Source organism: Gambusia affinis, linkage group LG05 (assembly GCF_019740435.1).
Source record: "Gambusia affinis linkage group LG05, SWU_Gaff_1.0, whole genome shotgun sequence".
NCBI classification, from domain to species: Eukaryota; Metazoa; Chordata; class Actinopteri; order Cyprinodontiformes; family Poeciliidae; genus Gambusia; species Gambusia affinis.
Genome location: NC_057872.1, coordinates 23,617,210 through 23,645,020, shown reverse-complemented (window position 1 = coordinate 23,645,020; position 27,811 = coordinate 23,617,210). Strand labels below are relative to the sequence as shown.

The 27,811-nt window shown below is 38.3% G+C and overlaps 1 protein-coding gene across 3 annotated transcripts in view; it reads right to left on the bottom strand.

Moving 5' to 3' along the window:
- Positions 1 to 299: 299 nt before the first annotated feature.
- znf385d (zinc finger protein 385D) overlaps positions 300 to 27,811 on the bottom strand; it is a 141,135-nt gene continuing 113,623 nt past the window's right edge. For 2 of the 3 annotated variants that reach the window (XM_044117354.1, XM_044117352.1), the window contains exons 9-12: positions 14,040 to 14,360; positions 8,562 to 8,743; positions 4,713 to 4,814; positions 1,842 to 2,103 (exon numbers count right to left, since the gene is read on the bottom strand). In XM_044117354.1, the coding sequence (XP_043973289.1) occupies positions 1,861 to 2,103; positions 4,713 to 4,814; positions 8,562 to 8,743; positions 14,040 to 14,360 (848 nt within the window). In that variant the 3' untranslated portion in view covers positions 1,842 to 1,860. Of the gene's footprint in view, positions 2,104 to 4,712; positions 4,815 to 8,561; positions 8,744 to 14,039; positions 14,361 to 27,811 lie in introns of all 3 variants that reach the window. The other variant, XM_044117351.1, reaches the window with a different exon arrangement.

Sequence of the window (27,811 nt, the reverse complement as noted above, 5' to 3'; positions counted from 1 at the left end):
TGATTTTATTTTCATTCAGAGTTTTTATCCATTATTAAAATCAGTTTGCTGATTTGAAACACTGAAGTGTTTTCATTAGGCCATTATCTATTGTTAAAACTTGCAAAAGTAAATCATCATCATCACACAAAAATGAGGAAAAAACAAACAACCAAAAGCAGATGTAATTTATATATATATATATATATATATATATATATATATATATATATATATATATATATATATATATATATATATATATATATATAAAGCTGTTGATTTCCCCCATATTGATAATGATTAAAGTGACACAATCAATAACAAATTAGGATTCTTTTATTTGAAATTGTTCATCTTTTACACAACATTTAACACATCAAGCTTTTGTGGTCCCTCTGGCCAGAGCACTGCAAAAACACAAAGTCTAACCAAGTATTTTTGTCCCAGTTTCTATTGCAAACGCTTTAATACAATTGAAATAAAACAAATTCACAAGGAGCTTGTGTAAAATATAGAAGCTTGTTTTAAGTCAATAATTCCTTAAAGGTCCAGTATCATGAAAAAAAAACTTTTCTGAGCTTTACATCATGTTATAATGTCATTCCCTCATCAAAAACTGGAGAGTTGCTTTGATTCTTTCATACATGTTTGAGAATCCTTTAATCTCTATGGCAACCATTCAGCTGTTCAAAACACTAGGGTGGACCTAGCTCCGCCTTCGAGGCGCCACTCCTCCTCTGAGCTGCAGTTCCCAAGCTACCGCCTCACAGAGCAGTCCTCTCCTGCTCCTTCAGACTAGTCGGCAGCAATTAGCAAACACCTAGTATAACAGCTCACCTGCTGAGCTCATTACAGAAGCTACTTTTCATTGAAGTGCTGGTAAAAACGTTAAAGGGTTAATAGAGCAGCCATGTTGTGATGACTTCCTGAAGGCGGAGCTTCTGAAAGAGCAGGAGCTCTTAAAGAGACAGAGGCGTTAAATTACCAAGTCAAACTTCTTTTAAGCCATATTTGACATAGCATTTTTATAACAACTGAAGCTAACATACTTGTTTGATTGTGCTATAAAATGGCACTATGCAACTGGAAAACACACAATATTGATGAAAAAGTTCTAGATTATTTCACTTATGAGAAAAAACTGTTTAAGTGAAATAAGCTGTATTAAGCAATTATTTCCTAAAACAAGCCCTCATATTATGCTTAAAAGTTACTTCTAAGTTGATTTGGCTTTTTCTTTGTATGTTGAGATATTTTCACTATAGCTAGTCCAAAAATACTTGGCATAATTTAATGTTTTTGCAGTGAGACAGTAGGCGACGACTGATGCTGGATAACAACTGGAATGGCTTACGATGGATAGAAATATCTCTCACACTCGCACACATGAAGCCCGACATTCCCCAACACACAGATAAAGATATGCAGAGACAAATGCAAAAAAGAAACACACACACACACATACACACACTTTACAAGACACAGTAACCACCTAACACAGTCTAACCATCTACTGTAGACATCAGAGAAAGAGCTTAAAGTGCATACAGGAACAGAGGAGGGCTTCTCCAGCGCTCGGTACCAGTAACAACCTGTTTAACTTATGAGTGATCCTCCATGTCAGCAAAGATCCAGGTGCCACGCACCAGATCCCAGTCAGGACGCAACAACACTGCATAGTTCACAGGGTTAGTCTTATACATTATTGCGGTACGATGTACTGTAGTTCCGGGTCGGTCCGGGACGGGTTAGCCATGGCACTGAAAGCTCGTTCGGTCAGGATCGGAGAAATAAATCCAGCACAAGAAGCTCCGGTTGCTTTGAATGAACCACCCGAATGAGGAGCTAGAGGTTCCAACATGGTTTGGTCTTTGAGGCTCAGTAAGGGGCAAAGAGGACTTGTGGATGAGAGGTCCTGACAGGCCCGGGGGCCGGGCGGAGCAGTGCGGCGGGGAGCGCCTGAGTCTGGAAGAGGGCGGGGTTTGGCGTTGGGCTGGCGCCGTGGTTTGTGCGGTGTGTGAAGGAGCCTCCGATGGCGGCGGCTACCGCTGCCAAGTGAGCGGGAAGGATCTGAGCCGTCAGAGGCCGACACTGAGGCTCCTTTCCTAAGATCAGCTTTATCTGGGAGTAAAAGACACAACAAGCATTTCAGATTGACAAAGCAATAACTTTAATCCACAGACACTGTTCAGTTTTAAAGGCAAAATATCAAATGAGAAAAAGATTTGTGGCCATGTAGCCTACCAGTTTGTGAAAAACTGTTCAGGTAAAAAGAAAGTTACAGGAAAAACCCCAAATCTAACCAAGTATTTTTGGTCCAGTTTCTAAGTGCAAATATCTCACAACAACTGAAATAAGACAAAACTAACTGACAAGTAACTCTTCAGCAAGATACAGGAGCATGGTTTAAATCAATAATTTCAAATAAGAAGATCTAGTTCCACTGGCAGATTATTTAAAAAATATGTTATAAGTGAAATAATCTGCCATTGCAAGTAGTACTTTCAAAAAAATCAATATTACGTAAATATTGCTAATATATTACTTGTAAGTTACTTCTGTCTTATTTTAAATGTACTAAGATATTTGCACTAGAAACTGGACCAAAAATGTTTGGTTAGGTTTGGTGTTTTTGCAGTGGCACTGTCTTCTGCAGAAAGCAGTTAAATTGTCCAACAAAATGATATTTTCTTTCTTATTTTACCTTATTTACAGACCATTTTGATTACAGATAACTAGATAGGTAGCTGTAGCTACGTTTATCTGTAGTTATCTAGCTACAGCTAGTCATAACCCTGGTTAGATATGCTGTTTCTTTACAGCTAGGCATAAAAACATCTTTCTGGTCTGGTTGTCAGTCGTGGTGTAAGTTTCTTCCCACAGCTCTGCTGCTGTCTGAGAGTCTAAAGATAAGTAGCTCATTTGACAAATCATCGAAGCAAGACAATAAATTGGTCTCTCCAAGAAAACCCTCCCAAATAGCTGCTTCCAATTTTAAAGTAACGGCCAGTTTTTGTGTTTTTGTCATGTAGTTTTATCTGAAAAGCATAAAAATGAAAATCCTCGTAGCGTGGAAATGTCACCACAGTTATCAGGCTTAATCTTGTGTATCAGTGATGAAAAGGCTGCATCCTCCCAGCGTAGCAGCCGCCGTCACAGGTTATCAATAAGCGGCTGGTGCATCGCAGCCCAACGGGAAGCGTTGTGTACGCGGCGCTCATCAGAGGAGCTCCTCTCCGTTAACTCAGTCAATGATGGGTTTCAGAAAAAGCCATTTCCCCCTCACTGATATCCCTGCTGCCTGGTCTCTGCAAACAGTGGGTGTGATGAACGACATCATCTTGGGCTTTTTTGTAAGATTAACAGCTCCCCACATTAAACCCACATGGTTCTTTTTATATCTACCGTATGTGACAATCAAAAACTGGAACCAGAAAAGAGCAACGATTTGCCGCCAAGTTCCAGAAAGTTCAACAATGACCCCAGGTAAATAAAAAGTTATTTCTGCTCTCCCTTTTGTTCTGGCGTTCATCAACGTGAGCCGCTTTGATGTGTCAAACCACAATCCACAGAATAAGTTAAATCTGACATTTACAGTCACGTTTAAACAGTAATCGACCCAAGCCTGCATTCCTCCTGCAGCATGCTGGGCCAGACATGCCATTTCTGTCAATAAAATATCAGGGCTTCAAATTAGGTCGTAGCGTTCCTTAATAAAAGCGTGCTAGCAGGTGGTCCGCTTATAAAAGCTGACATTTTACTGAGTCAGGTGCGGTCGGCTGGACCGAACGTGACTTATCGAAGATCACTTCAAGGGGAAGTCCTGAAACTGCTCACTGATTTGTCCAATTTTCCCTCCAACAAAAATCATCCTACCACAAAGTTAAAAGATGAGACTGCTGCTGCGCATGAGCTGACAAATCCACAACGGCGTGTCAGGGATGTTATAGGTAGAAAAAATAAAAAAGAGGAGTAAATTGCAGTCCAGAAATGTTTTGAATAATCTCAGAAATTTTCTAAATAAAACAAGAACATTTTTGAGCTCCAAAAGTTGCAATATTTGTTAGAAATGAACTTGGCAACTTTGAAATTTTGAATTAATCTCAGGGGTTTTCTAGAAAAACATGGACATTTCTGAACTCCAAAAGTTAAACATTTTGTAGATAAAAATTTGGAGAAAACATGGAAATTTCTGAGCTTGGAAAGCTGAATATTTTGATAGAAAAAAAATCTGAAATTTTGAGGTTACCTCAGAAATTTTCTAGAAAAAAGAAAATATCTGTACTCAAAAAGTCAAAACTTTTGTAAAAAACAAAAAACAAAACAACAAAAACAAAACTTTGAAACTTATGAATTTCAATTTGTTTTGAAAAGTTTAAAAAAAAATCTGAAATTTCCATGAAATTTTCCAGTAAAACCTGGTGATTTCTTAGTTGCAAAAGTCATTTTTTCTCTTTTGAAACTCAAAGTTTTACTAGAAAATTTTTTGGGACTAATCTTAAATTTCAGATAAAGTTGTAGCATATATTCAACTTTTCATATTCAGAAATGTTAACATTTTTTCCAGAAAATTTCAGAGATGAATCCAAATATGTTGGTATTTTTTGGTGGAAATTTGCTCCACTTTTTTTCCCGTGCTTGCTGGCTTTGGTGCGGTTTCATACGAGTGTCTGTCGTCGGCATGACGACTGGTTGGTTTGGAAATGGACTTTCTGTCTGCAGAAACTCACCGGCTGTTTGGGCTGGCCTTTCTGCGGTTTGCTGTAGGGACTGTATTTGGGCTTTGCTGGTTTACCTGCTGCTCGATCTTTATGACGCCGACTGCTGATGTGCTAAAAAAAAAAGAAATAAGGGAGAAAAAATTTCAATGATATGAAAAAAGGAACCAATTCACTTTGTTTACTTTGAGATTTTATGTTACAGTGAAGAAAAACCTAACATGAAAGATACTTTATTTTAATTAATTGGGGCTGAACAGAGTAGCTCTTAATTGTCAGTATCTTTTCCAGTAACAGCTCTGAGATTCATGCAAAAAAAAAAAAAAAAACTACAACAAAATCTTAGGGTATAAAAAGTCATAATGACCATTTTCGAAATACGACTTTATTTTTGTTTTATTTTGATTTTATTCTCATAATAATATGACTATTTTTTGATTTTTATTTTATCTTGAAGGGTTCAGATAACGACAGATTTTCACTCAACAACTTGAAATGAATTTGAACAAACATTCAACTCTGATTATTTTCTCAGTCATTATTGGCATTTGAAACTAAATTACTTCTTTTAAACTTCCTGATTATGAAAATCTGGACGAATCTTCAGACACTTTCAAGCGTGATTAATTTGATCAATTTGTCTAATCGATTAACAGCAGCCGTTAAAAGTGACTGTAAATGAGATTAAAGCGATAAACTTAAAGAAATGTGCAGCAGTAAGAACATCTGCAGCTGAAGAATAAAAGCTGTTTGCTTCTGGAAGTCCACGACTACTTTCCACATTTTCACAGCCTGGTGTGTAACCACGGCAACGGAGTGAAAAACACGAGGCAGAAGTCATTGTTGTTATCGTTTAACCAGCAGGCGACCATTGAGTGTGCGAGGAAAAAAAAAGAAAACCTTATCGTTGTTTTTTCTATGTGAATCTGAAATGACCAGTAACTGCATTAGAAAAAAAAATAAGGCAAAATCTAAGATACAGAGAAAAAAACATAAATAATCTGTAGAGAAGAAGATTTAAATGAGAGAAAACCACAGGAAGTTCGATTTAAAACACTGTGGTCAGACTTAACCAAAATAACTTTTATAATACGCAAATATGACACTGTACATTAAAGCTGCAGTTTGTAAATATATATATATATATATTTATGTTTGTTAAAACTGTCACAATGTTGTGAAATTCATCATCTGAAAAAAAATCTAACTCCTTCATGGGGTCCTACTGCTATCTGCAGAAATACACAGCTTGGTCAAAAACAACCAATCAGAGCCAGGAGGAGGATCTTAGTACTGACAATCATTCTCCTGTACGCAATGCTCACTAGCGTTTACAGGAGCTAACTAGCCATGCTAACTAGCCTAAGATCTTACTGTTTAAATTATTTTTCTGAAACGGTAAGTTGGCCGTTACGCAAAGTTAGCAGCGTGTACACGAGGTTGACTGACAGCGCTAAACCTACCTCCTGGCTCTCATTGGTTGTTTTTGACCATTCAAAACCATAGTGACAATTTTAATAAATATTCAAAAATAACGTTACATACTGCAACTTTAAAAATTATATTCAAGTAAAATTAAAAAGTAGAAGTAAGAGTAAAAATATATTTAATAAAATGTCTTCTGAGGCACAGAGTAACTGATCAAATTATCAATCATTTACTATTTAATAATTACATTATCAGATGAACCAAAATATAAAGTTAAGTGGAAATTTTGGTATTTTAAGGACCAAAATGGCAATGATTCATATATGTAATAAAATATAACAAAATCAGGCAAAATAATTTTTTTCCAAATCAGTTTCAATTGATGAAACTTTAACAAACCTGCAGGTTTGTGTCTGCGTCTGGTGGATGTTTGTTTCTCATTCAGTGGATAGAAAACACAGTAATTTTACTAAAGAGTAGAAATACTTCATCATAAAATTACTCAAGTAGAAGTAAAAAGTACAGTGTAGTAAAAGTAATTTTTTTCAAAAGGGTTCCTCAAGTAAATGTAACTAGTTACTACCCAACTCTGACCATCTCTATACTGAAACATGGTGGTGGCGTCATCATGCTGTGGTGATGTTTTTCTTCAGTTTAAACAGAAATGTTGGCCAATTAAGTGGAATTTCAGTGGAGCTGAATGTTCAGAAAATCCCAATTTAAAAAATATTTGGTGATTTCTGTTTGTACGGAGACACCAGGTTTGACATTTTAAGGAGGATAAAAACTTTTCCAAGGCTCTTTAATTAAAGAGAACTGAATTATAACTCCTGATTAAAACATCCAAACTTTTCCTTTGAGAACGTATTCCTGCCCAGACAGTTTTGATGTCAATTAAAAGCATGGAAATAAATGTAAAAATCTTGAAAATATTAAAAAGTTTAGATGAGTTGACACTTTTGTCCATGTACAAACAACAAAACACCACACTTCCTGGCTAACTGGTGAGAACTATTTCAGCTTTATGGGTTTATTGAGCCTCCCATGGTTTGATTTATTAGCATGTTGCTAAACAGCGAGGAGAATGTGGCTTTCCTCCTGCTGAAATACGGCAAACAGCTGTGTGGTCAGTGTGGGTACATCCTGTTACCAAAAACCTGATTTATGCCCCGGTTTAAATTTCTCCAATCCTCGCAGAGGGTTGTACATTCACACTTTTGTTTTGGCTTGGAGCTGCTTCATAAATTCTTCACCGTCCAGGACGCGTCCTGTTTGTGGGGAATCTCTGCTCTTCAGACGTGAAAATTTGAAGAAAACCTGTTTGTTTTTCAGAGAAACATCAAGGCTGGCTCTGATAACACCGGGCCGATTTCTGACGTAAAACAAATCAATCCAGGGTTTGGTACCAAACTGCACAGACCGAGAAATGAACCTCTTATATATAAAATATTATATTGGTTTATTTACACTTACTAATCATTCATGTTTAATGATCTATTTACACTTTTCTGTTCCAAGGGTGCAACAATTGAACAATGTACAATAGAAAAGTTACATTTTTATGCTCAAGTTTGAATTTATTTTGGATTTGCTCTCCATCAAAATATAAATACAACCAAAAATCAATAATCCATTGCCAATAAAGTGTTTTTTTTTAGGCCCTGGGCTGATTTTCTAAGCTGTATATCCCAAAACGGAAGAACAGAAACACTCAAAATGTCAATTTTGCATAATATGACCCCTTTAAATAAATAAACACAAAGCAAAACGCAGTAAAACTAACGACTCACATTTTACCTGGAGAGAGATTAATTACAGAAAAATCTGGGTAGCGTTAATATGTTGTAAGGATTTCTGTTGGGTTGGAGGGAAAATATGGAGAAATTATGGTTAGTTAAAGAATCTTGCTCTGTACTTTATGTCATAAACTTGGGAATCTTTTTACCCAACATGACCCTTCTGCATACGATCCCTCATTCCGCCTAATAATACATGGACGGAGCAGCAAGCGGAGCTGCATTACAGCAGCCTGTGTGTCAGCTTCAGTATTCAAAGACATCATTTGCATAAAGTACGGGGATGTGCTCTGATTTATTATTTCCTTCCTTATCCTCCTTCAGCTGATGCAACAGCACACATGAGGGAGGCGTGTTGGCTTCCCACAGCCCTCAGAAAGCGCCACGTTGAGCCTTTCCATTAAATATGTTGACATGTTATGCAAATGTGAATAATTTATTGTGTTACATAATTTCTCCGGATCAATTCTGTGAATTTCAAGGTGACATTCATCTGTGAGAAACACAGTATTTGGTAAAAAAAAATTCAAAAAGAACATCAAAAAACAATTAAATTAGCCTTTTCTTTGAAGTTGCATCTCAATTTCAAACTAAAACCCAGTTTCCAGTCTGTGCAGCAGAAGTCTGTGAATCTCACCTGCTTTAGCTGAGTCTCTGAATTGACATGCACGTCACACGTCTCACAGTAAAAGGTTTTGTTCTGCAGGCCAGTTGATGATGTGGAGGATGAAGCCAATTTGCTTTTGACTCCCGGTCGAGGGAAAGACTTGATGGAGCCCACGCCGCTGCGGGCCTCCAGCATCGTCTTGTGCTTCGTACCTGCGGGTCAGAACAGGAAACGAGACGTGTCACGACATGATTGTCACCTCTGGAGAAACGGCCGGAGGGAAGGAGGGAGGGAAAGAAGTTCAAATATGGGGTTTGCCGCTGCTGTTCGGGTGACTTCTGAAATACGAGAATCAGAGTTGAAGGGTCAGCTTGTAAATTATCCTTAAACACCCCCGATCAAAGACTCACCACTTTAAAAGCTACATATTCGACCTTTGAGCTGCGTTTGACTCAGGAGAGACAATTACTAACCCACAAAGAAACAGGGTTAGAGGAACACTCTAAAGGTTTTTAAAGTTTTTATTGGAAACAGAAAACATGCAGCTCTGAAGCTCTTTACCCTTTTGAACTGAACAGCATGAAAGTCAGTGAGGCTCAAATTTATGACGGCAAAAGAAACACATAACCTGCTTTACTAACAGGATAAAGCAGGTTCTCTAAACACTAATTTGAAGTAAACTGAGTTTGACATTCTGTATTATTCTTCTTATTATTAAATAGAATTCCTCTTTACCGAGGAAAAACAAACAAAACCCACGTTACTAAAAACCTTTACCAAGGCATAAAGCGCCTGACTCTCAAAGACTGATGCTGTTTCTGACACACAGTTACCAAAAAGTTAACAGCCTCTGAAAGCAACACAAAAGAAGTTGTAGCATCAAAAGTTTAAACATGACCAATTTTACCTTTTTTTTTAATATCAGTTTGAAAAAGCCACAGATATTCGTGTTTATTTTTGGCTTCATGTGCTGGATCTGTTTCTGTGAGATGGATAACTTTCATTTATTATCAACTGGATCTGCATGACAAGCTGCTAGCAGAACAAGTAGCCGGACCGGACCGACGCGCCGCTGTGCTTCATGGACGATAAAGCAGATTATTTCCAATATGTAAACGCACCATGTTCTTCAATGCTCTAAGTCAGCGTACTGATTTGTACTCCCAGACCCAGCGACATTTGCCGCATGTCTTCCCCCCTCTTCTTTTTCCCTTCCTGTCAGCCTAATGTCATATAAGGGACACTAGAGCCCACAAAAGACCCCCTGGAGGGAATGTATATATATATATATATATATATATATATATATATATATATATATATATATATATATATTTGGTTGTGGCTCTTTTTCTTGTGATCTCATCAAGGTTGCCATTTGCTTGTGATATTCCCAGGTATTTGTAACCTTCCTCTATGTCTGCTATTGTTCCTTCTGGGAGTGAGATCCCTTCTGTGCGGATGACCTTCCCTCTCTTTGTAACCATCCGACCACACTTCTCTAGTCCGAATGACATCCCAATGTCCGTGCTGTATATCCTGGTGGTGTGGATCAGTGAGTCTATGTCTCGCTCGCTCTTGGCGTACAGCTTGATGTCATCCATGTAGAGGAGGTGGCTGATGTTGGCTCCATTCTTGAGTCGGTATCCGTAGCCAGTCTTGTTGATGATTTGGCTGAGGGGGTTCAGGCCTATGCAGAACAGTAGCGGGGACAGCGCATCTCCTTGGTATATGCCACATTTGATGGATACTTGTGCAAGTGGCTTGCAGTTGGCTTCAAGGGTGGTCTTCCACATCCGCATTGAGTTTGCAATGAAGGCTCTCAAGGTCCTGTTGATGTTGTACATCTCTAAGCATTCGATGATCCAAGTGTGTGGCATTGAGTCATAGGCTTTCGTGTAATCAATCCAAGCCGTGCACAGGTTGGTGTGTCGGGTTTTGCAGTCTCTGGCAACTGTGTGGTCTACAAGGAGTTGGTGTTTGGCTCCTCTGCTATTTACCCCGATGCCCTTCTGTGTCGTGCTCATGTATTGATCCATGTGTTTGCTTATCTTAGCCGCTATGATGCCTGACATGAGCTTCCAGGTTGTGGAGAGACAGGTTATTGGTCGGTAGTTAGATGGGACCGGGCCCTTTGTTGGATCCTTCTGGATCAGGATTGTGCGCCCTTCAGTTAACCATTCAGGGTGGTTCCCGTTCTGTAGCAGCTGGTTCATTTGGTCTGCCAGTCGCTCATGTAGGGCAGTCAGTTTCTTTAGCCAGTAGGCATGGATCTTGTCTGGCCCTGGTGCTGTCCAGTTTTTCATACCTGAGACTCTTTCTTGGACATCTGCTACAGTGATGGTTACCGGATTTTGCTCAGGGAGTTTGCTGTGGTCATCTCGTAGAGAGATCAGCCACTTTGCATTGCTGTTGTGGGACGCCTCTCTTTCCCATATGCCTTTCCAGTATTGTTCTGTCTCCAGCCTTGGTGGGTCTCCAGTCTTGTTATTCCCCTGCCACTGAGAGTACACTTTAGCTGGTTGGGTGGAGAAGAGCCTGTTAATCCTTCTGGATTCCTTCTCCCTTGTGTATCTCTTTAGGCGGCTGGCCAAGGCTTGGAGCCTTCAACGAATAAGACAAGTCCTGAGAAGCCAGCTCAATGGCAAGAACAAGATCCGTGCAATAAACAGCTATGCCCTACCAGTAATCAGATACCCTGCAGGAATAATTAGCTGGCCAAAGGAGGAGATACAGGCCACAGATGTTAAGACCCGGAAACTACTAACAATGCATGGAGGGTTCCACCCCAAATCCAGCACCCTGAGACTCTACACGAACCGCAAAGAAGGAGGCAGAGGACTAGTGAGTGTGAGAACCACTATCCAAGACGAGACATCCAAGATCCATAGATACATCAGGGACAAAGCCTCAACAGACAATGTGCTCAGTGAATGTCTCAAACACTGGGGAACAGAAGCTGAGGTGCCGGAGGAACCATCATGGGAGGACAAGCCCCTGCATGGGATGTACCACCGGCAAATAACCGAAGTGGCTGACATCAGCCCATCCTACCACTGGCTGGAAAAAGCTGGACTGAAGGACAGCACAGAGGCCCTCATCATGGCCGCCCAGGAACAGGCCCTAAACACCAGAGCAATTGAGGCCCAGATCTACCACACCAGACAAGACCCAAGGTGTAGGTTGTGCAAGGAGGCCCCTGAGACAGTCCAACACATAACAGCAGGGTGCAAGGTACTGGCAGGGAAAGAATACATGCGACACAACCAAGTGGCAGGCATAGTGTACAGAAACATCTGTGCAGAATATGGACTGGAACCCCCAAGATCAAAGTGGGAAACACCCCCGAAGGTAGTGGAGAATGACCGAGCTAAGATCCTGTGGGACTTCCAGATCCAGACAGACAAAATGGTGAGGGCGAACCAACCAGACATAGTCGTGGTGGATAAACAACAGAGGAAAGCCGTTGTGGTGGATGTGGCAATACCAAGCGACTGCAACATCAGGAAAAAGGAGCATGAGAAACTAGAGAAATACCAGGGCCTAAGGGAGGAACTGGAGAGGGCCTGGAAGGTGAAGACCACAGTGGTGCCTGTGGTCATCGGGACCCTCGGGCAGTCACCCCAAACTGGAACAGTGGCTACAACAGATCCCAGGAACAACATCAGACATCTCAGTCCAGAAATGTGCAGTCCTAGGCACAGCCAAGATACTACAGAACCTCAAGCTCCCAGGCCTCTGGTAGAGGACCCGAGCTAAGAGGAAGAAGAATCACCACCATGATTGGGTGAGAAGAATTTATATATATATATATATATATATATATATATATATATATATATATATATATATATATATATATATATATATGTGTGTGTGTGTTTTAATATATATGAAGTCACAAGTCACAAAAATCTGGTAATTTGCATTCATACTACCAACATATCAGGCCACTTGCAAAAGGAGTTCAAACTGTTAAAAGCATCAACGCTTTAATAAATGGTAGAATTTCTTTCTGAATGTTACAAAGACTAAAAAATGACTGACAGAACAAAAGATGTCAGAAAACCCCAGCTGTTTGGTTATGAAAGGAACTTGTTCTCTCTTTTGAATCAGAGCTGCGTTCTGCACAAGGTGGTGTAACTATTAATCTGTCTGTGCTCAACTGAGAGTTTTATTGTGTAGGAGTTTCTGTGACAGTCATGCTGGGAATCCTGCAGAGAAATATTAAAATCCTCCAAGAATCAACTGGATGCTGGTGGTTGTAAAAAGCAACAGACTCATTCTGCTGTTGTATGTTGAAACATTTTGTTGGCAGAGGGATTTGGAAACATTATTTCTATACAGAACTGCTGAAAATGTGCATCACGATTTAAGTCTTTATCAGTTGATAGATACACTACAAAAACACAAATATTACCAAATACTTTTGTTTAGTTTCTAGTGCAGATATCTTGTTACACTTGAAATAAGACAAAACTAACTTACAAGTAATTTTTTAGCAAATTGCAAGAGCTTCAGTCAATAATTCCTTAAAAAGTTCTTGTCCTGTTGGCAGATTATTTCACTGCAAACAAGGGAAAATGTTTTGTTATAAGAGAGTTAATCTAGCACTTTTTCATCAGTATTAAGGAATTATTTACTCAAACAAGCTCATATATCTTATTGAAAAGTTACTTGCAAGTTAGTCTTTTCTAATTTCAAGTGTGATAAGATAAGACACCGGAAACTAGACAAAAACACTTGGTAATATTTAGAGTTTTTGTAGTGTAATTATTGATTAGTTTTTTTTGTATGAATTTCTGCCCTGCGACAGACTGGCGTCCTGTCCAGGGTGAACCCCGCCTCTCGCCCGGAACGTTAGCTTGGGATAGGCACCAGTAACCCTCCTGACCCCATTAGGGACAAAGGGTGATTAGAAAATGGATGGACAGATGGATGGATGGATGGATGGATGGATGGATGGATGGATGGATGGATGGATGGATGGATGAAGTTCTGCCATGCTGGTGATTTCACCTGTCCTGTTTTATCCACAGTTTTCACTCCACGTTGTTCTTTATGTTTTTTTAAAACGTTAAAAGGCACTGTGGCTAAACTTAAAACTGCTGCAGTGCAAGTTTCTCCACAGGGTGTTGCTAGGTAACCAAAAGTTACTTCACAAGTTGTTGCTAGGTAACCAAAGAATGAGTGAGTTAGCTGATTCCACCAACCTTTCTGAGCAGTTAAAGTCTTTCTTGTGCGCCTCTGGATTAGAGTTCAGTAAAATTATTGAATATTCTATCAGGTGTGTTATCCATTGATACTGATACGTCTATCGCGTTGTTATTGATCTATTGATCAGCCCTCTTAGTGACCATATGCATTTCTTACATGAACAAACTTTTAAAAAAAATAATTCTATATTGGAGATATTTTTCTCTCTTTAAGCCTAAATCTTATTTATGAAATTAGAAATAACTGTACCTCAGAATATAAACGAGTCTTTATATTCGTTTTTCTTCTTACCGGTGTTGTGAGCGTCCAGCTGCGACGCCGAGTTGACCGCCACTTTGCAGAGCGAGCAGTAAAGGAGGCGCCGGGCTTTCTCCTCCTCTGTCTCCGTGTCGGTCTCTGTCTCAGCTTCGGCCTGGTGGTCTGCGTCCGTTTCCGAGGGTGAGTTTGTTTTCGGCGGCTTCTCCTCTCCGTGAGAAGCCAAGGTGGCGTCGGAGGCGGCCGCGTCACCTGGAGCTTTCAGAGAGCTTAACGGCTCAGGTGAGGATGCAGCTGGGGTCACCATGGGGTTCGCTGGTCTGATCAGGGGGGAAGCCGTTGATCCAGAGGTGACATCTGTGGAAAAATCAGTGGAAATTATGTTTAGTTTAGGGCTAAAACTACAATTATTTTAGTAACCGATTATTAAATTTGGATGATTAATCAAATAATTGAATTTTTAAAAAAGGAACATTCTGCAGATTTTTCATTTGAATATTAGAAATACATAAAAAAATCCCACCAAAGTGAAATAAAAACAGTGATAGAAAGGGAATGTCTCAGACACAACGTGGACCAACCTGCTTGTCAGCTGCAGTCAATAAAGCAGAAAACAATGCAGTTTGTCCCAAGATTTCACTCAGCAGAGGAGTTTGAGTCTGTTGAGTGAAGAAAATCAAACTTTTTCCCCTCCAGGTCAAATAAACAACCTTCCTGCTGTGCCAGACGTGCATCAGTGTGTAAAGAAACAGACAGATCTGATCCTGTTACAACAGTTTTTGAGCAAATAAACAGATAAAAAAGAAAAAGCTTGGCATGTTTTAAATCAATGAAGGGATTTACAAATCACAGGATGTTCTCGTTTGTCACATTCAAAATACACTTGATGGTCAGCTCCTCTTGTTTTGGCACAGAAAATAAAACCACGAGTCTAATTACACATTACTTCTAATTAAAGTAACAACAGTACAACATAAGGCTCAGTTTCACCTCATTTATGAATTTATTTAATAGAGTGAAACCTGAAGCAACCATCATAAATAATGAGCAATAATACATTGATAAATTATGATATTTGTATTCTTTCTGTTTTGTTCCCATGTTTTTTAAAATTATTACTGATGACACTAATGAGGCGCAATAATGAAATTAATTCCCCTAAGCAGCGATAATAGTGTGTGAAAAAACGACTAATTTTATTCAACATAATGTGGAGGAAATAAAATTGCTGCTGCTTCCTAAACCACAGAAAATTTAGCTTTGAACTTCAAATAGACCAATTTCTGTCATTTTTGAAAGCATCCTTCAGCTTTTTAAATTTAAACCTCCAGGGCTTTTTGATCAAGACAAAACCAAACAAAGGTTTCAGTTCAGGGTTTCATTACTGATGATGCCCAATCTTATGTTTTGGTCCATTTTAAGAATATTTAGCTTTTACTTTAATTAGCGTTTTAATGTAAGTGTGGTAGTAGTGGTTTTGTTTTCAAGTATATCAATTAATCAAATGATAAATTAAAACAAGCTCAATAATTTCCATTTTCTTGATTTATTGTTCTTCTCTTTTCTTCCTACCAAAAACTGGACAACAAAATTCTTCAGTCTGGTTTATTGGTCTCAACCAGCCCTTTTGTTGAAGGACAGCTTTGTTTCTAGAGGCTTTATTATAAGTTTATTGATATTTTAGAATGTGCTCTTCCACTATTAACATTATATTACTTGAAAATGGTCTCAAAACAGCAACATTATTGATTATCGCAATAATTTCTGGAACAATTTATTGTGCAATAAAATTTGTTGTGTGAGACCTACATTTACAAGTCACAAAAACACCATATCTTACCGAATAGTTTCTGGTGCAAATATTTTATTAGACTTAAAATAGTAATTATTTGCAAATTGCTTCCTGTTTGCACTGCAAAAACACTGAATATTACCAAGTATTTTTGTCTAGTTTCCAATGCAAATATCCTGAATATACCAGAAATAAAAGAAACTTACAAGTAATTGGTCAGCAAGACATCGGAGCTTGTTTTAAGTAAAAAAAAAAATCCTCAATATTGATGAAAAGGTTCTAGTTCCATTTCACTTCTAATATTGGAAAAATGTCTTGATAAAAGAGAAATAATCTGGTAATATAACAAGTACTTTTTTGTCGATTTTAAGGAGTTATTTACTTGTTTTGTGCTGAAAAATTACTTGTAAGTTAGTTTTCTCTAATTTCAAGTGTACTAAAATATTAGACAAAAATACTTGGTAATGTTTTTTGTTCTTGCAGTGTAAACAAGAAGCAGTTTACAAAGAATTGCTGTAAACCAATGCTATCTTACACATGTCTAAAGTTAATCTTGATACTGTAAAGCTGTGAATCTGCACCGTGTTCAACACCTTGAGCTGCTCCACCCTGACAGAAATGTTTCTATGTCATTTTCCAAGAACAAAGACAGCAGCGGATCGATATATTCGACTCATAAAAACAACACCACGCGTCCCGGCTGTTGAATACAGAAGGACCGCAACGGGCTGCAACGTCTCCAAAAAATGAAATTCCTCCTCACCGGCTGATCGATGCCGACGCCTCAGACTTCTCCGCACTGCAGCGTCGCCAAATGAAGAGCCGCGAGCCCAGAGAGCGAATCAATAGTGTATTATGTCACGCTGGTTTTGTGGACCATTAGATTTACCGTCGTTATTTATCCCAGCACAGTCGGTGCCACAAACACCTTGTAAAGCCAACAGTTTAACAAAGATCGCCACAGTCAAAGGAAATCAGAAACGCAAGCAAGAGATTATAAATTAGGCTTCTGAAAATATCAGAAACTATCTAAATAAAGTGGTAAAGTTTGTGATGGTACCGCTCTCGCTCTGAACGAGCGCCTAATAAACGTATGGAAACGCACACACTGTGATATTTACTTTTACTATCTGAGTGTTTGCGAGCATCCAATCCATTAACCTCCTGAAATGGCTCTGAGGCACATTTCTACCCATAATGCTCTCCTTTTACACCTGACTGACTCCAGCTATAAAATTTGCAGCTCCATCATAAAACCCGCTGCAGCTTTTGAATGCAGATCTTCGCAGGAGTCAGCGGAGGATGAATATACAAGGACTGCTTCAAAATGCAATGAGCCTGTGGTTTATGACGGTAAAAATATGCTATAAAGTCAGAACATATTTCAAGAAACACCCAATTTTATCACACAGAATGAAAGACTTTAGGCTGGAGTACGACACCAAAGTTAGGAAACTGTAGTTTGGGAACTGCATGGGCACTGAGAACCATTCCTCTCCATCGATAAAATTTAACCAGAATGAACAGCCTTTTAAGAATCTACCTCCTACATAAAAAAATACTTATTTTTTTCTTTTTAAATACTTTGCAGAACCATTTAACTCCCATTTTCAAGTCAAAGTTCGAAGTGGAAATATAGTTCCTCTGCAGTCCAGACAAGTCTGTAACTTGAGTAAATTATATTCTATGTTTAGAAAAGTGTAAAAAACTAAAGAGAATGTAGAAAAACATTTGTATTCCCAGATTTTTTAAAACTATTTATACTTAGTTATGTAAAGTCTTCCCAATTTATAAAAACAGCATTAAATGTATTTTAAAGGTGACCTATTATACTTCCTTGAACAGTTTAGGATTGATCTATATGCTGTACAAAACACGTCCATCATATTTTAGTGTAGTCAGTTCCTTTCTGATCTTTTTTAGGGCGTCTTGTGACTTTAAATCCTAATAAACTGCTGGAAATGTGTTGGAACTCTCTTGTGTTGCTAGGTAACGAGCTCTGGGCTAGGGTGGGGTTGCTAGGTAACGGCGCAGCGCCTGTGGAATGTGAATTAACAATTGGGAGGTTTTTGAAATGACTCACTTTCCCAGACACAAAAACCCCCATTAACTTTCATGCCAAAAAAACACCTGCTTTATTTATCTTTTTTTTTTTAAGTACTCGGGATGTTTTTTGAAAATATGGCACAACAAACATATTTCTGGTAAATGGCTTGCAAATTAGCAAAATGAAGCTTCTCTGGGCAAAAGTGTTCACATAGAAACTGAACACGAAATGTTCAGCAAAGACATCTGAGCTTCCACTATGATTGCAGAAGTTTTCACTACACAACACTTTGGTGCCACTCTGTCATCGTCATCCGCCATTGTACAAACAGACTGGGAACGGAAAACAATGGCTCGTCCCAATGCACCTCTAGAGCAAAATGTCTCTCGTCTGACTTCAAAGTGCACGTGTCCAACTTGAAACGCGGTTTTGACGTGAACGCAGCATCAGCTTGTGGCTTGTTTATTGTTGTCTTAGCAACAATAACCTGCCAAGTGTCTGTCAGTTACAAAGTTCATGTGTGACGTCACAAGAGCTTTTGTATTCCCAACATATTTTGTCTCAAGGCTCTTCAGTTCAGTCACACATCCAGTCCAATCGATCCCAGGTATCGATTCACTCAACAGAAAGTATTTTAAAAAGTTCCTATTTAAGGAAATGCAGCAACTTGCATCGAGTCACTGACTTGGAAAGCAGCTGAATTTTCTTTGAAACAACTCAAACTTTTCATTTAACTAAGTTTGGCAGGGATGCTGTTTCTCCCTGTACTCTGCTGCTCTTCTTTTGTGCCGTTTAACAAAGCGCTCCTGACAGAACCTGTCCGTCTCCTGACCTCAAACAAGGGCACCTTTTGATTGCCGTTGCCAGCGCATGATGGAGCGCTGGCGGAGCGGCGCGGAGCACCTGTGGTCGTTGACCTCTGGGTGTCCGCGTGTGATCCCGCCGACGCTGCAGATGTCTGCCGATAGATTTAAGAAAGACCATCATTTCCAGCTGTTGTGTTCAATATCATAAGAGGAACATTTGAAGGTTTTCTCCTCAGCTTCAAAGAGCGAGGGTTTTAATTTTTTTTTTTACCTCTCGGACTTGATTTATTTCGTTTAAACATTGTAAACTGAATAATTAATGCCTATGCCTAGTTTTAGACGAATGCAACATTACATTAAAGCTGCTGTATGTTTTTATTATTTATTTTTATTAAATAAATATGTTTTTTGCAATAAATTGTTCCATAAGTTATTGCGATGAATAATGTGGTAAGGACATAACGCATTCTCAAAACTTTAAATTCTAATGAACACTTCACACTGAAGACATTTTAAATATCTAAAATAAATAAACAAAATATGAGTCAACAAATAAAATGGATTATGAAGTCTCTGTAAACAAAATCATCCTTCAAAAAGGCTGAGACCAAAACACCAAACTGAAGACTTTTATCATCCAGTTTTTGGTAGAAAAAGAAAATAGAAAAATGATATATCCAGCAAATGGAAATTATTGAACTAATTTAAATTTATCATGAAGTTAACTGATTATTGTCTATTCCTAGATTGTTATGAGACAGATAATCTGTGAAAACACCAATTTTCTCAACCTCCTCCCTGAGCTACTTTTGCTGTTTTAAGAAATGCATCACTCCCAACCAAAAGCAACCAATCAGAGACGGGCAGGGTCTCAGCACTGTCAATCACCCTCATATACTCGCTGCTCAATTTGTTAATGGCGGAGAAATAACTTTCAGTTACAGGAAAAACATTTTTCCACCATCATCGATGGCTAAGCTAACTAGTATGATATAACTGCTGTTATGTCAAACTAATGCTAGTGTATCTAATGTGCTGACTAGCATGACATTAGCTATGACTAATAACTAGTGTTATGCTAGTCATTTCTAATGCTAGTGATAACTAACATTAGATAGTCATAACTAACATTAGTTAGTCATCACTAATAACTAGCGTAATTGATGTTACGCTAGTTATATATCAATGGTAGCTGCAGCACCACATGGAGGGTGATTGACAGCGCTAAGATCTGCCTCCTGGCTCTGATTGGTTGTTTCTAGTTAGCACTGGGAGAAGGCAGAGGAGCTCAATCTTTCCTAAGATTGTCTCATAACAAAAGGTAAAAACAGTGGTAGCTTCAATATCAAAACATATATTGTTTTAATGAAAGTCACATACTTTTGTTTTAATGAAAGTCACATACTTTTGCTTTAGCTCCCTTAAATTCTAGTGAAGTGGTTATTTGACACCGCTAACCTTGGCTGATGCCTATGTGGTTAGCAGGCCGCCAACGACCTCCTCGCTCCTACAATTAACAGCCTTCGACTCCCAGGCTGCGGCGCTGAGCCGAGCATCCAAACAGCCTGAAATCACAGCGATTAACTCAGTCAGGCTTGCTGTCCCCATCCGGCTGCCATCACACCTGCTTCTCTGCCGCTGCGTTTGAGTGCGATTCCCAGGACAAGGTTGGGGTCGGTTTGAGCCAGGAGGGATTTTGTGCCTGTGAGCTACTGCTGAACTTTTTCTGAGTCGATCTAGGAGCAAAAAGAGAACGACTTCCAGCAAGACTTCAGGGATTCACATACTTTTTACCCCAAATGGATCCGCAGCTGGAGAACAAGAAAGCACCTAAATCAACGTGGGGAGTTTTTCTTGAGCTTTCCAAATCCAGTCATCAGGGGCCCAGTGTCCTGCATGTTTTATATGCGTTCCTGCCCCGTAGTAACAGGCTGCAGTGGTAGAATTACCTCCTCAACATGTCAGCAGGTTCTGCAAGGCCCGGTAATAACTCACTGGTTTCAACCCAGTATGCTGGAGAGAAAACACGAGTTTTCAGTTTATTTAACGTATTCTATGATCAACTTTTCAGATACAAGTTAAAAAAATAAACAATTATCGGGGTGAAATTTTGTGCTTTTTATTCTCTAAGTTTGTAAACTAACTTTTTAGATATTATTATTCTCTTCTTTGATAGAAGCACGTTTAAAAAAGAAGAGTTGGCTGTTATGGACACAGTAACTGACTGTCATTCTTGAACCTTGAAAAAGTAACGGTCGCATGTAAAGCCACGTGAATTTAACAAAAATTCTTTATCAATACAACACAAACTTAAAAATCACCTATTACAATTCATTTTATTTCTTTCCATAAAAAAAAGCAACACACTGTTGAAACTGCATTGCTCTGTGCTGCTGCAATCCTTCTGCAGGCTCAAAAGGAAGTAACCCTTTCAAAATAAAAAAATAAATTTCACAATAAAGTCAACCAAAACTGATATAAACTTTACTCACTGTGAAAGACAAAAATACCTTCAAAACAAAAGGTACTGGACAAAATATATGATGGCCATAATGCTGTACAGTAAAGCTGTACATCTGTATGTCTTTGAAAAGCAGAAGTGGAGCCTCCTGCACAACCAATAATAATGCAGCAAGTGGTTTCTGGATGATAAATCAACAATAAAACAGTTGTCTTTTCCAGCAGCCATTGTACAGCAGTAAAACCAGCTGACCAAACGTGCTGGAACTCGGCTTGGGTTGCTAGGTAACAGGCTGGGCTTTACTGGGGTTGCTAGCCAACGGGCTGTACCTGCCTGTACCTGGTTTATGATGTTACATTTTAAAAACGGCTAATTTTCCAGACAAAACACATTAACTTCTGTCCGAAAGCCAGCTAGATGTTTTTTTTAATGATTTTTAAAAAATGCTTGGTCTGTTTTCATAACAGTCGAAACTGAAATAGAAGAAAATATTAATCTTGTATAACGGGTCCCTTTTTTGGTTTCACATCTTTATAAGAGACACCAATAAATGCGATGAGTGACATTTTTTCCTCATGACACCAGAAACAGTAACATGAGTGTCTGTGCTTTTCATTCATCTTATGTTACAATAAAACAATAAACTGTCCCAATATATGACTATATTGTTGTTTTGAGACAAGAATATAATATATTGATAACAGCATAACAATGCAAGCTCACAGAACAATGAACTTACATTTTCAAAAGAACGCTCCACACTGGAGCTGGTAGATTTGATAAATATTCTAAATAAAACACGGTAACCAAAAACAACTCAAAAAAGGAAAACTTAAATAAAAACTTACGTACAACCACAAATAATAAATGACACAGATTAAGAAGCCTCTGTAAGCAAAATGCCATTAAAACGTATTAATCCTCATAATGGAATCTCATTTTAATTGATCATAACTAAATATTTATTTATTATATTAAAATTTTCTGAGAAACTGAATTTTCCAGGAATAAACTGTTTACTCTGATGGTTAAGTTGTATCGCCTCTAAAAACATACCAGCTTGACCTAACGAGCAGAACTTTTCCTCTGGCTTCAGTGTTTTCATATCTGATAAATAGTGAACTTTAATTGTTTTTTTTTCACATTTCTTCCAGATGATAAGAACACATAACTCACATTATCCTACAGTTCATTCATATTTAACCTGCACATAAAAGCCGTGCAGGATGAAAGGAAAATGAGCAGTAATCAGAATCAGGCCGCTGTTGTCCTGATCCATCTACTTCCTCCAGAACCGGGTCGGTGTGAGTGTTTGCCCTTGTGTCGGGGGGTGAACCCATCCACCACAGCGTCATTAAAGAGCCATTTGATGTTGGAGGGGCAGGTGATTAAAGTGTACTTTGGCTGGCCTTGGACGGCCCGCGTTCTGGGGATCTTCCAGTAATCCATATCCCCAGTCAGTGTGACCTAACGGGCTCGGCAAGGCCCAGTTAAGAACTCAATCCCCTCTCATTAATGGAGGTAATGACTGTGATCAATCTAAAGATGGTGAGGGCGAGCGCAGCGCCGACTGCGGGGTTGGCGGTAGCGGGATGAAGACGTAGGAGATGGAAACCAGGTGAAAGAAAGGAAAACAGATAAGAGGATTGATTCTGGAGGCGGGGAGGTAAATGGAACGGGGAGAGTAAGAAAAGTTTGAGTCCAAACAAACAACAAGTCTGAAGGAGAGAAGAAAAACTGGGTGGGGATGAGAGAGATAAGATTAAAGGGGAGTAATCGAAGACGGGACACAATTAAAGGTGGAGGATTTGAGACGGCGGGAATGCCGAAGGCAACAAAAACAGGGAGAATTGGACTGGAGGTAAATCTGGACAGACCCGGTCCAGATGGGACACGCCCCACCTGATGGCACCTTCACTGCCAAAACACTAAATATCACCAAGAATTTTATCTGATAATAGTAACACAGAAGAACGGAACATGTGTGTAACATGCTAACTACCATTGGCATCTGTAATTAACGCACATCATTTTATACACAGTGTGTGTGTGTGTATATATATATATATATATATATATATATATATATATATATATATATATATATATATATATATATATATATATAGGTGCTCTTGAGGGCCCCCTGCTGGTGTGGTGGACCTAAGCATCTGCTTCACTCGCATATGCCTTGGGCCGGCTCTGCAGTGGAACTAGTACTTTATTATCAATATTAAGAAGGAGTTAAAATAAGCTTCCATCTTTTGCTGAAGACTTACTTGTAATTTATTTTGTCTCATTTCAAGTGTATTGAGAAATTTGTCCTTAAAAAGTAGGCCAAAAATTTTGTGTTTTTTTTCTGTTTTTAGCATTAGAGGGAAAAGAAATCCTTCCACTCTGCTTAAACTTTCAGGCAATCACAAAACTCCCCCGATGTTTGATTAGCTGGATTAGCCCCTTTAATTAAAATGATGAAGCTTTATTATTACCTGTCACAACTTAAAGGACAGGAACTCCTCAAACCCCCAGAGTCCTGTCAAATTTCATCCAACCTCTTGGGCTCTTTTATTATTTTATTTTTTGCTAATTATGTCAGTTTTTTAAGTTGAAATGTTCACATTTATCTTCTAGATCTTCTTTTAAGGAGAAATGGATCAACAATGTTCTTAAAGATTTCAAAGCTGTTAGAAATCTTTTTTTTAATTGTGAATCATTTTGTTGAGAAAATACAATAATTAAAGAAGCAGTAACAGCAGTTAAATAAAAACAGCAGTATCATAAAAAGATAAAATGTAAATAAATGACGGATGATTCAGGACTTTTAGTAGACATATTAAATATAACAACACAAAGTGGTTTCTCTTGAAGGAAAGTTAAAACTTTGGTCCATTAAATGAATTCACTCATTTAACCACACAGCTTCAGCTTCTGTCCTCCTTACTTTAATTTACTATTCAATAATTATTACATTAATTTACCATAAATGCTGCCTCATATTTTCTGATTTTAGTTCTGTTAACAGGTGATATATTATTACCTTATTAATCTGATGTTGAATATATTACCAGATAAAAATTTAACCCTTTCTTTTAATAAGAAAATAAAATTCTAATAAGAGTAATTTTATTATTATATTTTAATTATAAAAAATGAAGTATTTCTGCTCTTACTTGAGTAAAATTTATGTATTTTCTACCCACTGAATGAAAAACAAACATGTTTTAACCAGAAATCCACCATACCTGCAGTTTTTGTTAAACTGATATGGAAAAAGTTTATTTTGTTATTTATATGAATTATTGCCATTTCGGTCCTTAAAACACCAAGATCTCCACTTAACTTTATATTTTGTTCCTTCTGATGATGTAATTTTTAAATATTAAATGATTGATAATTTGATCAGTTACTCAGTACTTGAGTAAACCTTTTGCCAAATACTTTTTCTCTTTTACGTGAGTAAAAATATGTTGAAGTGGTTCTACTCTCAGTTGAGAACATTTTTATCAATTTTCTTGATGTCATGCGCTCTACCTACACTACCGTGCGTTATTAGTGAATCAATTGGAACTAATTTCAGTGTAATAAACCGTTTATTGACATTTAACGGTAGGCCAGTTAATTGTTTGCATCGCTACGGGAACCGTCAGGACGGTCCTGCAGCTCCTGCCTCGCTGCAGCCAGCGGCGCTGCACAGCTGCTGGCGCTGCTCCCCTGACAATCTGCTCTTTAATAGCTAATATCAGGGTACATTTCCTCAGGCGCTGGGGTGGAACGGAGAGACGGCGGGATGCGCTGTGGGCATTTCTTTCAACCTCTACTCTCTGCGGTGCTGCTGTAAGGACACGAACACTCAAACCAACTGGCTGCTGCTGTGTAATCGGCGTAATTCATCCCATCTCTCTGTCAGCAGACGCCCGTCCTGCTCAGACAACAGGCACGTTCAGGGATGTTCAACGACCCTCTTTCTGCATGTTTTATAAGTTTTAGACCACAAACCAATGAAGTGGCACCACTGAAAACTACTTCTAAGCTTTGACAGTGTCATCATTTGAAACTTTTCTGAGAATAATGAATTTAAAAGCCAGCAGCAAAGGAACAGGTGTAACGAGAGATGCAGCTAATCGAGACGGTAAATCTGCAAAACACAAAATACTACCAAGTATTCCTGGTCTGGTTTCTAGTGCAAATATTTTCGTAGACTTGAAACAAGACAAAACTGACTTACCAGTAACTTTTTAGAAAAATACAGAAGCTTGTTTCAAGTTCATAATTCCTTAATATTGATGAAAAAGTACTTGTATATATATATAAACACATATATATACAAAATAACATCGAATAATACAAACTAAATGATACATGTGTACTTGTTTACGGTAAACTTAGTGTTTGTCACTTGATGTTATTTTCAAATAATTAAAATAACACGGGCCACTTAAATACCACTCTGCATTTCAAAATAAGAGTTTTTCAGTTTTTTTTAGTTTGCTAAAATGAATTATGTAAGCTAATTTCAAATTATGTCAATAATTGTAGATATGTTACACACAGAGCAGCCTAGGAATGATGGATCATCAGTTTGGGGGCTTCAAATAAAACTCTGCTTAGGGCCCCAGAAAGGCTTGGACCGGCCCTGATTGCAGTCCAGGCACGTTGTGTACAGCAAAAACTGTTTTAATAATAACCTTTCTGTATAATGTGCTGCTCTAGCAGTTTCCATCTAAGTTGAAGGTAGTGACAGAAGTCCAAGAAGTTAAAATTTACACGTCGATTTGTAATATTCTTCCAGGCACGACGTCGTAATCCATATATGGTCATCCTCCCTTCATGTTTGAGTGACTCAAAACGCTCTTTTTGTTTCAGAAAAGTTTTTAAATTCTTTGAAAACCAACAGAAAGGCCACCTTTGGCGTTTTTAAATTTATCTTTTGGCTCTTAAATATGTTTTTCTTTTATTGTTTTGGTGATTTTCATCCAACAAAATGTTTCAAGAGGGAGAGTAAGTCAAAACAAAAGCATAAAAGTTCAACTTTTTCCATGTTTTTACAGCTTTCTTTCTCTAAAGCAGGAGCATTTGAAAGATATCCGACAATCGTAGTGAGTCTAAACTCATTTAATAAGAATAAAACTATTGGGTTTTGCTTATTGTGTGACAAACATTTTTATTTCCAGCAAATAAATGTGAGAATTCAGCAAAAGAAAACAAAATAGAGAGTTTCCCAATACTTTTAGCTGTGCTGAAAATGTATTATTTATGAGTAATTTTGTCAGTTTATCAGTTTCTATTGCCCTATTTTCCCTTTAATTAAATTTTATTTGCAACTGGAAGGAGTCTGTCAAAGAATAAAAGTTGTAACTGATTCCAAACACATTGTGAAGAGAAGCAGTGCTTAGCTTCTTGACCAATATGGCAGTGTTTCACCATATTGACTTACACTGTGTAGCCGACTGCCAAAATAATCTTAACTTGACAGCTCTGATGGCTCTGTGTGATCTGGACAACTTAAAGCTTTTCCCCTCCTGTAATTCAAAGGGAAAAACTACAGCCTTACTTGTATTTGACTCCGTTTCTCAAGTTTCTTTTCTTAAAAACATAGACTTCAAATTGGAAATGGAAGTAAACAGAGTATTACAATCACACGTATTTGTAAAAACAGAAATGAGCAATCAGCCAGCATTGTTAACGCCATAATTTCCATGAATTTAAGAGCAAAAACAAGCCATTTTAAATCCTCCTTCAATAAAAGCCAGCAGAGCTCGGCCTCCCCGTTGTTTCCACCTCCCCTCGCTGCGGCCATTACTGAGACTTTCATTAGAGCCCGTGAAACACTTCAGCCATTCAGATAATGCAGCATTTATCCGCCTCGACTATTAATTCTTCTGACATGTGAGCACATTAATATTCATTAACCAGAACTGCTTGCGATAAACCAACACCCCCTTTGTGCTCCTGAGATCTCAGGTCTGTGTTATAGAATCGTGCAGGTGATATTTTTTAGGGAAATGAACTGATTAATGTTAGTTGTCATCTAATTATGGCTCCTTTCTTTTATCTGTTTATTATTAACAGTTGCTTAAGTTGATCCAGGACTAGTTTTACATGTTGGTCTAAATATGTTGTAATTTTCCTATGAACTAAAAAACAGCTGTTTGTGATTCGCCAAAACTCATAATTACTTCTGAAATGTACATCTTTTGTTATATTTATCACCCATGGAGGACGCCATTTTTTCACCGATGGGTTGATATTTGGTTCATTCTGTACTGGAGTCTACAGAGTAAACAGGAAGGCTAACTTTACCGGAGTAGATGTTAATCATGTTGTGTTTGACTGGTGTAATTTTATCTAATGCCACACTGTGTCACTGTTGAGTGAGGTGAATCTGGATCACAAACAAAAAGAAGAGCGCAGCGGCAGAGAACTTCAGAAGGACGTACATTTTTGCTCCCAACATTTCTCTCCAGAAGACTTTGAGTCATTTGTATGAGCAAAACTGACAAAGGTTCTAATAGGTGATTGTTTCCTTAACGAGACAGGCAGAGCTGGACGCTCTTTCAAGTGGAGCTATAGAGCTGGCAAAACCACCGATCCAACCGGATCAAGACCGGACCCTAACCTGCTGTTGCTGAACCAGACACAGAGCTCTAGAACTGCTTACTGGATCACACAGTCGGAGGTCTGTGTCATTCATTGTTTCCTTTA